This window comes from Entelurus aequoreus, linkage group LG09, assembly GCF_033978785.1.
Source record: "Entelurus aequoreus isolate RoL-2023_Sb linkage group LG09, RoL_Eaeq_v1.1, whole genome shotgun sequence".
Lineage (NCBI taxonomy): Eukaryota > Metazoa > Chordata > Actinopteri > Syngnathiformes > Syngnathidae > Entelurus > Entelurus aequoreus.
The window spans coordinates 15,904,345-15,918,821 of record NC_084739.1 but is presented as its reverse complement, the minus strand read 5'-3'; the positions used below and the strand labels follow the sequence as shown (position 1 = coordinate 15,918,821).

The following is a 14,477-nucleotide window of genomic DNA, read 5'->3' as shown; positions in this document are numbered from 1 at the left end:
GTCCTTATTTTTGAAGGAAAATCACTGTACTTTTCAATGAACATAACTTTAAACTAGTCTTAACTTTAAAGAAATACACTCTATACATTGCTAATGTGGTAAATGACTATTCTAGCTGCAAATGTCTGGTTTTTGGTGCAATATCCACATAGGTGTATAGAGGCCCATTTCCAGCAACTATCACTCCAGTGTTCTAATGGTACAATGTGTTTGCTCATTGGCTCAGAAGGCTAATTGATGATTAGAAAACCCTCGTGCAATCATGTTCACACATCTGAAAACAGTTTAGCTCGTTAAAGAAGCTACAAAACTGACCTTCCTTTGAGCAGATTGAGTTTCTGGAGCATCACATTTGTGGGGTCAATTAAACGCTCAAAATGGCCAGAAAAAGAGAACTTTCATCTGAAACTCGACAGTCTATTCTTGTTCTTAGAAATGAAGGCTATTCCACAAAATTGTTTGAATGACCCCAAACTTTTGAACGGTAGTGTATATATATATATATATATATATAGTATGCTTCTTACCAAGGCCAAAGTGTGCAACGGGCTCCATCTCACAGAGGTACCCTGAACCTCCATCGATGATACGAGTGTGGGGTCCACTCCTCTTGGTGTACACCACCACTTTAGCTCCTCTAGCGAAAGCCCCAAACTTGGTGCGGGGAATCACGCGCAGCCACGAGTTGGTGGTTCCCTTGGGGATACACACAGCAGAGCAGAAAAAGAGCATGGAGCACCATCATTATTGCATATGTGGTTTCACAACACCTACCAGGTTGACTTTGTAGACAGACAGTGGTTGCGCTGCACTTTCCCCGTGAGACACCAGCAGCTCCAGACGACCATCTCCATCAAAGTCTGTAGCTACAGCTCCTGGAGAGCCAGCACAGTAATGAGGCACATAATAGACAATGCACAGAAGTGGAGTTCTACTGCCATCTAATGGCACAAAAAAGAACAGCAGGGTCATTATTTTTAAATATGCTTGTTTTCTCATTCTGACAACATGAACTCTCAAGTTGCAGGACAACGTCTCTTCAACTCTCACCGGTTCCACGTCCCTCTGGTTCGGACGCCTCGCCAATATTAAGCTCCTCGATCTGCGGGTCTCCATGCTCTCTCCTGCTCACCCTGTTAATAAGATAAGGTCAGACTGTCACTCCCGTGTCGCTCACCTACAATGACAATAGACACAACATTAGGTACTCAAGCACAATCAGAATCAGAATCAGAAGAGTTTTTATTGCCATTGTTTGAGAACGGGTTCACAAACTAGGAATTTGACTTGGTGCAATCGTGCAACATAAAACACATACAAAATAAAATGAGCTGTAACTGAGCTATCAGATCTTGTTATTGTTAATGTGCCTGATGGACGAGGGGAAAAAACTGTTCAGGTGGCGGGAGGTGTGGGTCTGGATGGACCGTAGTCTCCTGCCTGAGGGGAGACGGGAGAATGTAATGAAATCCATCTTAAACATAAAATAATATATTGTGGTGGTAGTTTGGTTATCAGTTGAGCACAATTATAGTGATGCTTCTGAGTCTTGATCGTTTTAAAATAAAAAGGCTTAGTTTAATTCATGGAAAACCCCAAGATGGACAAAATCTACACTCCCTGATTTGACAAAAACCTTCATTTTCAAAATACAAAAAAGTGGGACCTCGATTTTCGTACGCCCCACTTATCAGTGTTCGGAAAACAGCAAGGAGCACAATGAGAATAAAACAAAAGGCTGAAATCAGCCAATAATAGCAATACAAAGCTTTGTCTTAACAAAAAAAAATATATATATATGTACATATACATATCATATACATATATATAAGGTGTAACGATTCGTTTTAGCAACGATTCGATTCGATATTTGTGGTTCCGATACGATTCAGGGATGATTTTTTTTTAATCTATATATATTGACATACTGAGTGGTGAGATGCTGCATCGCCTCTGAGTTGGAGAAAGTTATTCTCGATGGTAAATAATGCCTCTTACCTGGATAGTAGAAGGATGTAGCCATGAACCGAAAGGTTGGTCAAATCTGACATCCAACTTAGACCCGGAGATGGGGTGAAAGACACGCAAATATGCTCGTTTTTAAACCCCTCGAGGGGATTATGATTACTTTTTCATCTAAACGGGAAGCTATGAACATCGCATCAGTCGGCATCCCAGTGAGAGCAGACATTGTACAGTAAGGAACACTTATCAGTGTTCGGAGCAAGACTTTTTTGCCTTGATTTCTGTACAAAGCGAGCCTGATCTACTAAAGGTTTGAGTGATTTCAAACATATTTGTGCTGTTGAATGATTGTTTTTTTTTAAACCAGATTAGTCACACCTTTGAATTTGGATAAACCATGATTAATCACAGGTTATTACTCACATGCGTATTTTAAATTATTAAAAAAGACCTCTTTATTCGGACACAAATGCAATTTTATAGTCCGAATATACAGAAACATTTTTAAATGCTTTTTTTTTAATGCACGTCATTTATTTGCTCAAAACAGTTTTATCAAAAGTCCAGTCATGGAGTATTTTTGGAGTAAAACTTGCCATACGAGCACACCAGCTGCAGTCTTGCTATTCAGCTTTGCACTCATCACTGACCGTATAACAACCATCAACGGTCACGGTAAATGAGCATATACGGTCAAAATAAATTGTGTGATTAGTCTGCTTGTTTACATGGTTAATGCAATATGTTTATGGCTCTCTTGGTTGCTTTGTTGGGTCTGCTCCTTCTCTGGCCATGCTCCCCCCAGCAGACAATGGCGTGGAACACCGCAAAGGCCACCACAATGTGTGTGGGTGTTGAAATGATGTTTTTGTTTGGTTGCTTGTCTATGCATGGTGCAATCGTGTGTGCGCAATGTATATTATTGGTTGATTATTTTGTTGTTGTTGTTGTTGTTTTACTTTTGTGACTGTGTTGAAGTGGCACTACTGGAGTGGCAGCTGGTTGCATCAGCTCTGCTCTTTTAATGTCTTTAATGTCCTTTGTGTTTCCCTCTTACACACATGCTTATGTGTGCTATGGCTATGAGGTTTTTTTTCCCTTGGCCTCCGTCTGGAGTTTTAACAACACTCAATAAACGATTGGGAACTGAGGAAACTAATTGTTGAAGCTTTGAAAGTGGAATTCTTTCCCATTCTTGTTTTATGTAGAGCTTCAGTCGTTCAACAGTCCGGGGTCTCCGCTGTCGTAATTTACGCTTCATAATGCGCCACACATTTTCGATGGGAGACAGGTCTGGACTGCAGGCGGGCCAGGAAAGTACCCGCACTCTTTTCTTACGAAGCCACGCTGGACTCCCTCTTCAGGGGCCCAGGCTTAGACTGAATTTATTTTCTCCCCCTCCCCCCTCCCCAGTGTTTACCTGTTTCTCACCTTTTTTGTAAGTGGCGCCGGAAGTTGGCAGACCCGTCAGCGATCCTGTTCTGTCTCCCTGTAATGTTTGTCTGCTCTTGAATGGGATTGTGCTGAAAATCTTCCCTCGGGGATTAATAAAGTACTTCTGATTCTGATTAATCACATGAGAAAGGACACGCAAACTGAAACAGTTACTAATGGGTGTGAGAAAAGAGTCAATCGTGCTGCAAAGATAGATGATGGAGAGGGAATCCTCCCTCCGGGTGCATGTCAGGAGACAGTATTTGGACTGTAGAAATGCAAACATTGGACATATCATTGTTGGATCTTCCCTTTTTAACCCTCGAACACCATTGCCGGGTGGTTTCCGCCAAAAAATACATTACGTGGTTTTCTTTATGCTGCGTTTATCTAAGTGTCATGGGTCTCAGCTTCAGCATTGGGTGTCTTCCTAGTCCAAAACACACTTTTTCCTACAGACACATGTTTCGCTGATTTTCGGCCAGCAATTGTGATGGAAGGCAAAGTAGTTTTTGGGTGGATTCTACCCAAGGAAAGTGCTAGTGTATACAATCAGGCTTCACCAGGAATGTCTCAATCCCAGGATTGGATGGACCATCTTCATTGTTTTTATTTATTTATTTTTGTACCCAAATTCCACATTTTCCAGTAGTTTTGGAACATTTTTGTATGCTCATTTTGTTAGACATGACACAGTTTAAAATAAAAGAACACTACTCAAATGTGTCATGTATTGTCATGTTTTAATATGTTTTGATGACAAGTACTTTTGATTGGGTGTATAAGTAAAAGTCACCCAGCGTTAGTGATGGTGTTGGAATTTGAGCGATAGTGTTCTAGGGTTAAGGGCGAAGTCCTCCCAGGTTCTTTGGTTCTAATGGCTTTTCTGAATTTGGAGAGGAGACTAGAATTTCCAAATGGAGTAAGTACAAAAAGTAGCGATACCAGCACTGGAGAGAAGACCGTGCCCTACAAGGCCTGGCGCACTCACTCTAAGTCAGGCCCGGGCAATCATTTTGACTGGAGGGGCCAAATTTAGAGAAAAAAATGTGTCTGGGGGCCGGTATGTCTATTTTTAGGAACACTAATACAAAACCTCACAATAATGACTGATTGAAAGCCAAAAACGTTACGACAGACCGCCTTAAAAAACAGATTGGAACATGAAAATAAAGAATGTGGGATTTACAATATTAACTATGAACGATAAAACACTGAATATTGACAACATATGAACGTCACACCCCCTCACGATCGACATATTTTACAATCAAGCGAAACACAACAAAAATGCAACAAACACAGCTAAATATAAACACACCTACAATCATATATTTGATATATCACTAAGCTTGAGAACTTTGTTGTAAAAATCTCCTTCCGCGTCTGTCCCTAACTTCCGCATTTCAGGCTGGCCGCTCTGGAAACACTCTGTGGAAACGCTCCCCACCCACACTGCTTGGTGCCTCGTCTGAGCTGCTGTGACGCAGATTACCATAGTAACTAATATATAATGCGAAAGCGCAGATTCCAACCATTGAAATACTTTGTATAGTTCAGGACTTACGCTCATTTGAAAACATCACTGCACATCATAATGGCAGCTACAGTTTTCATTTTAAAGATCTAAAAAAGATGGTCCCTCTACACCAGACCTGGGCATTCTGCGGGCCGCGGGCCACATCCGGCCCTTTGTGCATCCCTGTCCGGCCCGCGTGAGGCCAATCATAAATTACAAAATCAATTTAAAAAAGTATCTCTGTCGAGTGTGCAATACAACGGTGCTGCTTTTGTTTTGAAAAGCGTTATTTGTGTTACTTCCGTGTGGACGTATGCGCGTGCGTGCTTGTGAGTGAATGTGAACAGCTGCAATCACAAATGACAAAATAAAGTTGAAAAAACATCTATGTCGTGCGCGCAATACAACTGTGCTGCTTTTATTTTGAAAAGTGTTATTTATGGGCGTATGTCCGTGTGTAACGTGTGAGTGAAAGTGCACAGCGTCAAGTGATGCACAGTTTACACCCGAGACGCTAAAAAGAGAAAACTTGATGACGAATGGCGTGTTTTCAACAAGACATGGACTGCCAAGCAACGTTCCCTCTAAGGTGCGCGCCTGCGCAATTGCGCACTGCTCAAGCGTCCTCTGCGCACAGCAAATATATGTCGTGCACCAAATCAAATCCCATTTGAATTCTAAACAAAATAAACTCATTTATTCTGTGTAATTTTGCAATGCAACTTTGAGTGACAGTGACAACAAGCGGCCCTAACGGTGTTCGTCAACACCGTTCAATTGAACACCGTTCAATTATTGTAACGTCTATCGAGATGCTTCGAGGCCAGGAATTATATCGATCACTTTATTGTGAAAAAACGTTTATATTCGGCCATAACCACACCAAAAACATGAGTAAAACACTTCTATCTCGAAAAACTAGTCATTTTCTGCTGTACAAACCAGGCCAAAACCAACTTGTCATCTGTCACCAACACGCATACCACTAAACCACTGGTGCGTTTATGGCCACACAAAAAGTTGGACAACTCAAACACCACACAAAGTTGCACTATGACTCCTCAGTCATACGTGTGCTTATTTTACTGTCATTTATTATTAATGTCAATTTATTTGTATTAATCATGGAATGCTGTTACTAGAGAAAGTTACAGGAATGCACACTTCATCCTATGCTTACATTTCATTGTGCAACATGAGGATGTTTAAGGGTAACTAAATGTGATCTCTGAAAGGGGTACAAATGATTTCCAAAGCAGTTCTTTTGGTATAAAGTTAAGTTAGGTTAAATGAAAGTATTATTATTATTAATAATTATTATTATTATTATCATCATTATTATTATTATTTATCTTACGGTATATATCAAAAATAATATTGAGCAAAATTTTATTGAAATATAGTCGATGTGGCCCTCCAGCAGTGCTCGGGTTGCTCATGCGGCCCCCGGTAAAAATTAATTGCCCACCCCTGCTCTACACACATGCCCCATACCTAATGGAGTTGTTTGGGTGTTGTCTATCGAAACCTAAGCGCGTGTTTCGGACACCACACACAAATGCCCACTCTCGCTTTGTTTTGTCCCTGGCACTTCCTCTCACCATCAAAACCCAAAGTGATATCGTGTGTATTCCTTGTGTTATGTCCTTCGACAAAACATTGTGAATCGAGAGTGAGACTTTCTATGCATTGTACTCTGCTTCAAGTTGGAAAATATTCTCCCAGCATCGTCTTTTCAGCAATATCATTCTATAATTGTACAGCTGTTGGATGATTCACTTTAGTCTGTGGTGGCTGCTGTTTTTACTTGGGTTTCTATTTGTTTCTATATATAGGCTACGATATATTTTAAAAAAAACCTTCTGGCAGTATGCATTTTCTTGTGTTTTACTCCAGAGGCACCATCATAACACCAGCGCCTCCCAGAGCGACTCCCTCGGCGTGCTAAAAATAAGTTGTGCTGTGTCGATCGCGCTTCAATATAGCCTAGAAAAGGCGGTTAGTTTGACTGTTACATATTCCACAACATAACGAAACAGCTTAGGTTGGACCGATGGAGCATATGATTTCATGAATGTGTAGAGTCTCCATGGTGACGGCCAGTACACACTCAAAAAACGTATTCAAATAGGGCAGTCTTCACCATTTTTGGACCTGTTATCAAATGTACATGCAGTCTTAGTAGATCACCCGCGACACACAAACTTATAGTACTTTTTTTACTTTTAGCACTTGTTATTTGGATCCTAGTAGATCAGTCCCCCTCTCACTTATTGTACGGCCAAACACAAACTAGTCTGTTTTTCCGCGTATTATTCTTTAGAATCGAGTGCCCAAACAAAAACTCCCGCGCGTTTGTGCCTCAGTCTCTTTGTTCATTGAGTGTGCCTGCAAAATAACCCACTAGGGGGCCGGAGAAAGTTGTACGTGACAGCAATTTTAAAAAGAAGGGGAAAACCTGCTCATTGGCCCTGTGTTAAGTTAAGTTAGAGTACCAATGATTGTCACACACACACTAGGTGTGGTGAAATTTGTCCTCTGCATTTGACCCATCCCCTTGTTCACCTCCTGGGAGGTGAGGGGAGCAGTGGGCAGCAGCGGTGGCCACGCCCGGGAATCATTTTTGGTGATTTTACCCCCAATTCCAACCCTTGAGTGCCAAGCAGAGAGGGAATTTTTATAGTCTTTGGTATGACTCAGCCGGGGTTTGAACTCACAACCTACCGATCTCAGGGCGGACACTCTAACCACTAGGCCACTGTGTAAGTTAGAGTGTCCGACCCTGAGACTGGAAGATCATACCAAAGACTATACAAATGGGACTCATTGCCTCCCTGCTTGTAACTGCATGGATTAAATCACAAAATGATTCCAGAGCGCGGCCACCGCTGCTGCTCACTGCTCCCCTCACCTCCCAGGGTGTTTAACATGGGGATAGGTCAAATGCAGAGGATAATTTCACCACACCTAGTGTGTGTGTGTGTGACTATCGTTGGGACTTTAACTTTAAAACACTTTTGAAATCAAGAAAGAACTTGTACAAAACTTGAGTTTATAGAAAAATACCCCCAACACACACACGCACACACACTTATCGCAGTTTTCGGCAACACGAGACTTGCTCAGTGGCCTAGTGGTTAGAATGTCCGCCCTGAGACTGGAAGGTCGTGAGTTCAAACCCCGGCCGAGTCATACCAAAGACTATAAAAATGGGACCCATTGCCTCCCTGCCTGGCACTCAGCATCAAGGGTTGGAATTGGGGGTAAAATCACCAAAAATGATCCCTGAGCGCGGCCACCGCTGCTGCTCAGTGCTCCCCTCACCTCCCTGGGGGTGAACATGGGGATGGGGTCAAATGCAGAGGATCATTTCACCACACCTAGACTGTATGTGACTATCGTTGAGACTTTAACTTGAACTTTAACTTTAATAAAGGCAAAGTGATGTTTGTGTTAATATTCCAGGTATCTGGAACCAATTGATTGGATATACATGATTTCTGATGGGAAAAAGTTTCCTTACAATTCGGTTATCGTCCGACCTACAGGGACGGGTTACTAACAAAAAACAAAGTATACCTAAATCACATGTCATGATCCATGGTCCGGATCATGTTTTGTTAGTTTTGGACTCCATGAGTTCCTGTTTTTGTGCACCCTTGTTTGTTTTAGTTACCATGGTTACTTATTATTTCCACCTGTCTCTGATTAGTGTTCGCCCGCTCACCTGCTTCCCGAGCACTAACCAGAGGCATTATTTAAGCCTGCCTTTGCAGAACTCAGACTGCTGAGGTTCTGGCGTCACTCACGCCGAAGAACTGGTGGTGGTGGCCGGGCCGGAGGTTGCTGCCTGGCTGGGTGCAGCTGAGCCACCCCACTAGCACAGCTCCCGGCACTAAAACTTTCGTAGACAGGTTGCATGAAGCAAACAATGACGCCAGGCCGACTGACCGGCAAAGGCAGGCTTAAAGGCCTACTGAAACCCACTACTACCGACCACGCAGTCTGATAGTTTATATATCAATGATGAAATCTTAACATTGCAACACATGCCAATACGACCGGGTTAACTTATAAAGTGCAATTTTAAATTTCCGATTGAAAACGTCTAAGTATGATGACCTTTGCGCGTGACATCAATGGTTGAAACAAAAGTATTCGGACACATTGTATCCCAATACAAACAGCTCTGTTTTCATCGCAAAATTCAACAGTATTCTGGACATATGTGTTGGTGAATCTTTTGCAATTTGTTTAATAAACAATGGAGACTGCAAAGAAGAAAGCTGTAGGTGGGATCGGTGTATTAGCGGCTGGCTGCAGCAACACAACAAGGAGTTGAGTTGGATAGCAGATGCGCTATCCGACGCTAGCTGCCGACCGCATCGATGATCGGGTGAAGTCCTTTGTCGCGCCGTCGATCGCTGGAACGCAGGTGAGCACGGGTGTTGATGAGCAGATGAGGGCTGGCGTAGTTGGAGCGCTAATGTTTTTATCATAGCTCTGACGAGGTCCTGTAGCTAAGTTAGCTTCAATGGCGTCGTTAGCAACAGCATTGATAGGCTTCGACAGGCGGCACAGCATTAACCGTGTAGTTACAGGTCCAGTGTTTGGTTCGGTGTCTCCTGATAGTAGTATTGTTGATCCTCTGTCTATCCTTCCAGTCAGGGGCTTATTTCTTTTGTTTCCATCTGCATTTAAGCACGATGCTATCACGTTAGCTCCGTAGCTAAAGTGCTTCACCGATGTATTGTCGTGGAGATAAAAGTCACTGTGAATGTCCATTTCGCGTTCTCGACTCTCATTTTCAAGAGGATATAGTATCCGGGGTGGTTTAAAATACAAATCCATGATCCACAATAGAAAAAGGAGAACGTGTGGAATCCAATGAGCCCTTTTACCTAAGTTACGGTCAGAGCGAAAAAAGATACGTCCTGCACTGCACTCTAGTCCTTCACTCTCACGTTCCTCATCCACAAATCTTTCATCCTCGCTCAAATGAATGGGGTAATCGTCGCTTTCTCGGTCCGAATCGCTCTCGCTGCTGGTGTAAACAATGGGGAAATGTGAGGAGCCCTTCAACCTGCGACGTCACGCTACTTCCGGTACAGGCAAGGCTTTTTTTTATCAGCGACCCAAAGTTGCGAACTTTATCGTCGATGTTCTCTACTAAATCCTTTCAGCAAAAATATGGCAATATCACGAAATGATCAACTATGACACATAGAATGGATCTGCTATCCCCGTTTAAATAAAACAATTTCATTTCAGTAGGCCTTTAAATAATGCCTCTGATTAGTGCTCGGGAAGCAGGTGAGCGGGCGAACACTAATCAGAGACAGGTGGAAATAATAAGTAACCATGGTAACTAAAACAAACAAGGGTGCACAAAAACAGGAACTTTTGGATTCCAAAACTAACAGAACATAACAAAACATGATCCGGACCATGGATCATGACATCACATCTAGAATGCAATACGGTGTTTCCACTGAATCAGCACAAATGGATCTTATAATAACCTGAACATGACAATATAGTAATTATAAACATATCCCAGTTCAATGATTGTGGCTCAAAGGCCCACCTCAGCTAAAAATTGATGGTCATATAGTGGATTAATTAGTCCTGGCACAACAGAAGCATTGAGCTCGCTTCTTTATGACCTGAGAGCGGAGCGAAATGAGTTGCTTTATTCACCTAACAAACGACGACAGAGCCAAGTGTTTCGGCGCAGTGACCCCGTCGTCAGGCCATCATCAGCTCCAAAAAGACAAACTCTCCCTCGGTGACCTGGCAAGCAGGAGTGTTTTCATCCAGAAAATCGCTGGGGCTTGGGACTGATTATTGATATTCCACATGTTTGGATTCACCCCCTAATGGCAACATTCATTACATGTTTTTTTTGTTGTTGTTGTTGTTGTTTATTCAAGCAGTCTGGTTTTATGCTACAATTAAGCTCCATCAGCTTGATACGCATCTTAAGATTGTATTTAGAGGGCGAGGGCTGAGTTCATTAATATTATCTCGCAAGGAGACCCAACCTAAAAGTGTCTTAATGAAAGAGTCACCCATGTGTGCAGGAAGCGGGATGCCAGATAAGAATTCTTGGCTTGGGATGTTTTACATTCTTCCAAGCATACAGGGCCACGACATTAAGTACACCTGCAGACACACCTGCAACCCAACAAAGAAGAAATACATTCACTGGAAAATATATGACTTTTAACAATATGTTCAGTATTGGGAGGCGGGGCTGGATTTGCATAATCTGCCATGATGGCATAAACATGGCCAACATCTCAACAAACCTTATTCAACAAAAGAACATAAAGTAATTGACTTATAAGTATTGGTTTAATTTTGCACAGTATGTTGGCGTATGTTTCCTGGACACGTCAAAAATATCGCTGAAGCGGGACCTCCATTTATTACGAAAATTAAAAAATTCTAATCATGATTGGCCTTGACAAAAGTCTATATTTTAGTAAAAAGTTTGTTCACTTTGAACCCACTATAAGGCAGTGGTCCCCAAACTTTTTGACTCGGGGGCCGCATTGGGTTAAAAAAAATTGGCCGGGGGCACTGTATATATATATATATATATATATTTATATCAGTGGTTCTTAACCTGGGTTCAATCGAACCCTAGGGGTTCGGTGAGTCGGCTTCAGGGGTTCAGCGGAGCCTCCGCCGCGGAGGTCAAGACCATACTTGCCAACCCTCCTGATTTTCCCGGGAGACTCCCGAATTTTAGTGCCCCTCCCGAAAATCTCCCAGGGCAACCATTCTCCCGAATTTCTCCCGATTTCCACCCGTACAACAATATTGGGGGCGTGCCTTAAAGGCACTGTCTATAAAGTCCGCTTTTCCTCCATACAAACAGCGTGCCGGCCGAGTCGCATAATATATGCAGCTTTTACACACACACACACAAGTGAATGCATTGCATACATGGTCAACAGCCATACAGGTCACACTAAGGGTGTCTGTATAAACAAATTTAACACTGTTACGAATATGCGCCACACTGTAAACCCACACCAAACAAGAATGACAAACACATTTCGGGAGAACATCCGCACCGTAACACAACATAAACAACAGAACAAATACCCAGAACCCCTTGCAGTACTAACTCTTCCGGGACGCTACAATATACATCCCCCTTTTCACTAAAGAAGGGTTCGGTGAATGCGCATATGAAACTGGTGGGGTTCCGTACCTCCAACAAGGTTAAGAACCACTGATATATATATATATATATATATATATATATATATATATATATATATATATATATATATATATATATATATATATATATATATATATATATATATATATATATATATATATATATATATATATATATATATATATATATACACACATATATATATATATATATATATATATATATATATATATATATATATATATATACATACACATGTATATATATATATATATATATGTATGTATATATATATATATATATATATATATATATATATATATATATATATATATATATATATATATATATATATATATATATATATATATATATATATATACCGTACATATATACGACTTTGGGTACTATATAAATCCCAGGTATTATTATATATATATGTATATATATATATATATATACATATATACGACTTTGGGTACTATATAAATCCCAGGTATTATTATATATATATATATATATATATATATATATATATATATATATATATATATATATATATATATATATATATATATATATATATATATATATATATATATATATATATATATATATATATATATTCCGAGCACAATGATGTGACGTTATTGATGGGAAAATGCATTTTTAGACAATATGCTAGGAGACACCGAGAGTAACAAGCGGTAGAAAATGGATTAGAAAGGACAGATTTAAAAAAAGTATAATTTTTTTAAACTTGGGACTTCCCGCGGGCCGGATTTTGGACGCTAGCGGGCCGTATCCGGTTTGGGGACCACTGCTATAAAGGTAATATGCAGGACTGTACTGTATATGAAACAAACATAACAAGGGAGTGATGGATCAACTTTCTATTCAATAAAAAAGCCCAACTGTCCTCCTCGTACCCAGCCGCCCTGCTGACACGCACACACGCTGTCACTAGCACTGTGGTGCAGTCGCAGTTTAAAACCACAAAACTCCCATAACCGTATCCTTATTGTGCAATATTACCCTTCGAGTACAATACATCCGACACTGGTTGTTATTTATTACTCCGGTACTCTTGTCTTGCTCTGTGTATTGTACAGTATTTTGTATATTGTTTAGTATATTGTACAGGATTGCTTATCATTTTTATTGGATGGTAGTCTGTTTATTTCAATTCTTAGTTGTATCTTTATTACCTCATGTGTAATTTATTTGTATCCCATATTTGTTCACACTACCGCACCTTAAATTGGAGTCCTTAATCTCGTTATATGCAAATATAATGACAATAAAGTCCATTCTATTCTATTCCAACCATAACAGCCAGGTTGCAATAAAACAAAAGAAAATCCATTTTACCTTGTTGGTTAATCATAAGGGAGGTGTAGGTGGGCAGGGTAATGCCAACAATGCTGTGGATACTTGCTTAATGTTTCAATCCACACACCGCTTGACCGTTTTTTTCTCTTCTTTGGACTCATATCGAGCTAGCACTTCTACAAAAAATATGTAAAAAGGCTTAAAAAAACACAGCGTACAAATGATCACAGTAGCTAACAACAGCACTGCTGTGCCGACTAAATAAACCCCAGAGATCGATCAGCCTGCCCACAATGGGTGGATGAAACATTCGTACACTGAGACAAGGCTCCTTAAACAAAGCATCTTTGTATTCGATCAGTGGTTTGGAAAATCAAAAAGTTCATATACAAACACAGGTTCCTAAATCGAGGTTCCTGCACTGTATATTAATAACAGATGTGTGATAAAGTGTGACCAAGTCAGTTGTGGTTTTGATGCTATAGCTAGTGTACAATAGTACAAAAGCTGCACTGGACTGTGGGTTGACAGCTCATTGGCTAGTGCTGCTCGACTCAACCCCCGATCTGTTTTTTTCACTCTTCTCTTTTGTAAAGCAAATCTGTAGAGCAGATATGGACATCTGCATCAACAATACCGTTTGCCTGAGTGGCTGGACATGGTGATGAACATTGGACGGCGGTGTGGTCAGTGTCACATGTGCACGTTAGGTGGCGCAATGGTACAAAAACAGAGGTACAACGACATCTACTGTTCGGAGTTGTAAGGACAAGTTGCGCAAACATTATTTTGTCGCACTTAAGAACTTTCAGTTTTGGTTGATTTTGGCGGCGTCAGTGGTCCAAAGCGGTAGTGTTTTGCTAGAAGACGACCACATTTCCCATGAGGAGTAGCGCACATGGCGTCAAACTGACTGTAATATTGGCACAAATATTACGTGTCTAATGGCTACGCTGATGTTAAATAGCAGACACTATCAATAAATTAAGTAGAAGCATTTAAGTCCCATCTTAAAACTAATTTCTATAC

The 14,477-nt window shown here is 40.8% G+C and overlaps 1 protein-coding gene across 1 annotated transcript in view; it reads right to left on the bottom strand.

Annotated features, from left to right (window-relative positions):
- Positions 1-14,477, bottom strand: part of crtac1b (cartilage acidic protein 1b) — a 92,362-nt gene that overhangs the window by 12,630 nt on the left and 65,255 nt on the right. Inside the window, exons 9-11 of the mRNA XM_062058182.1 lie at positions 1,051-1,133; positions 775-875; positions 528-696 (exon numbers count right to left, since the gene is read on the bottom strand). Coding sequence (XP_061914166.1) covers positions 528-696; positions 775-875; positions 1,051-1,133 — 353 coding nt within the window. The remainder of the gene's footprint in view (positions 1-527; positions 697-774; positions 876-1,050; positions 1,134-14,477) is intronic.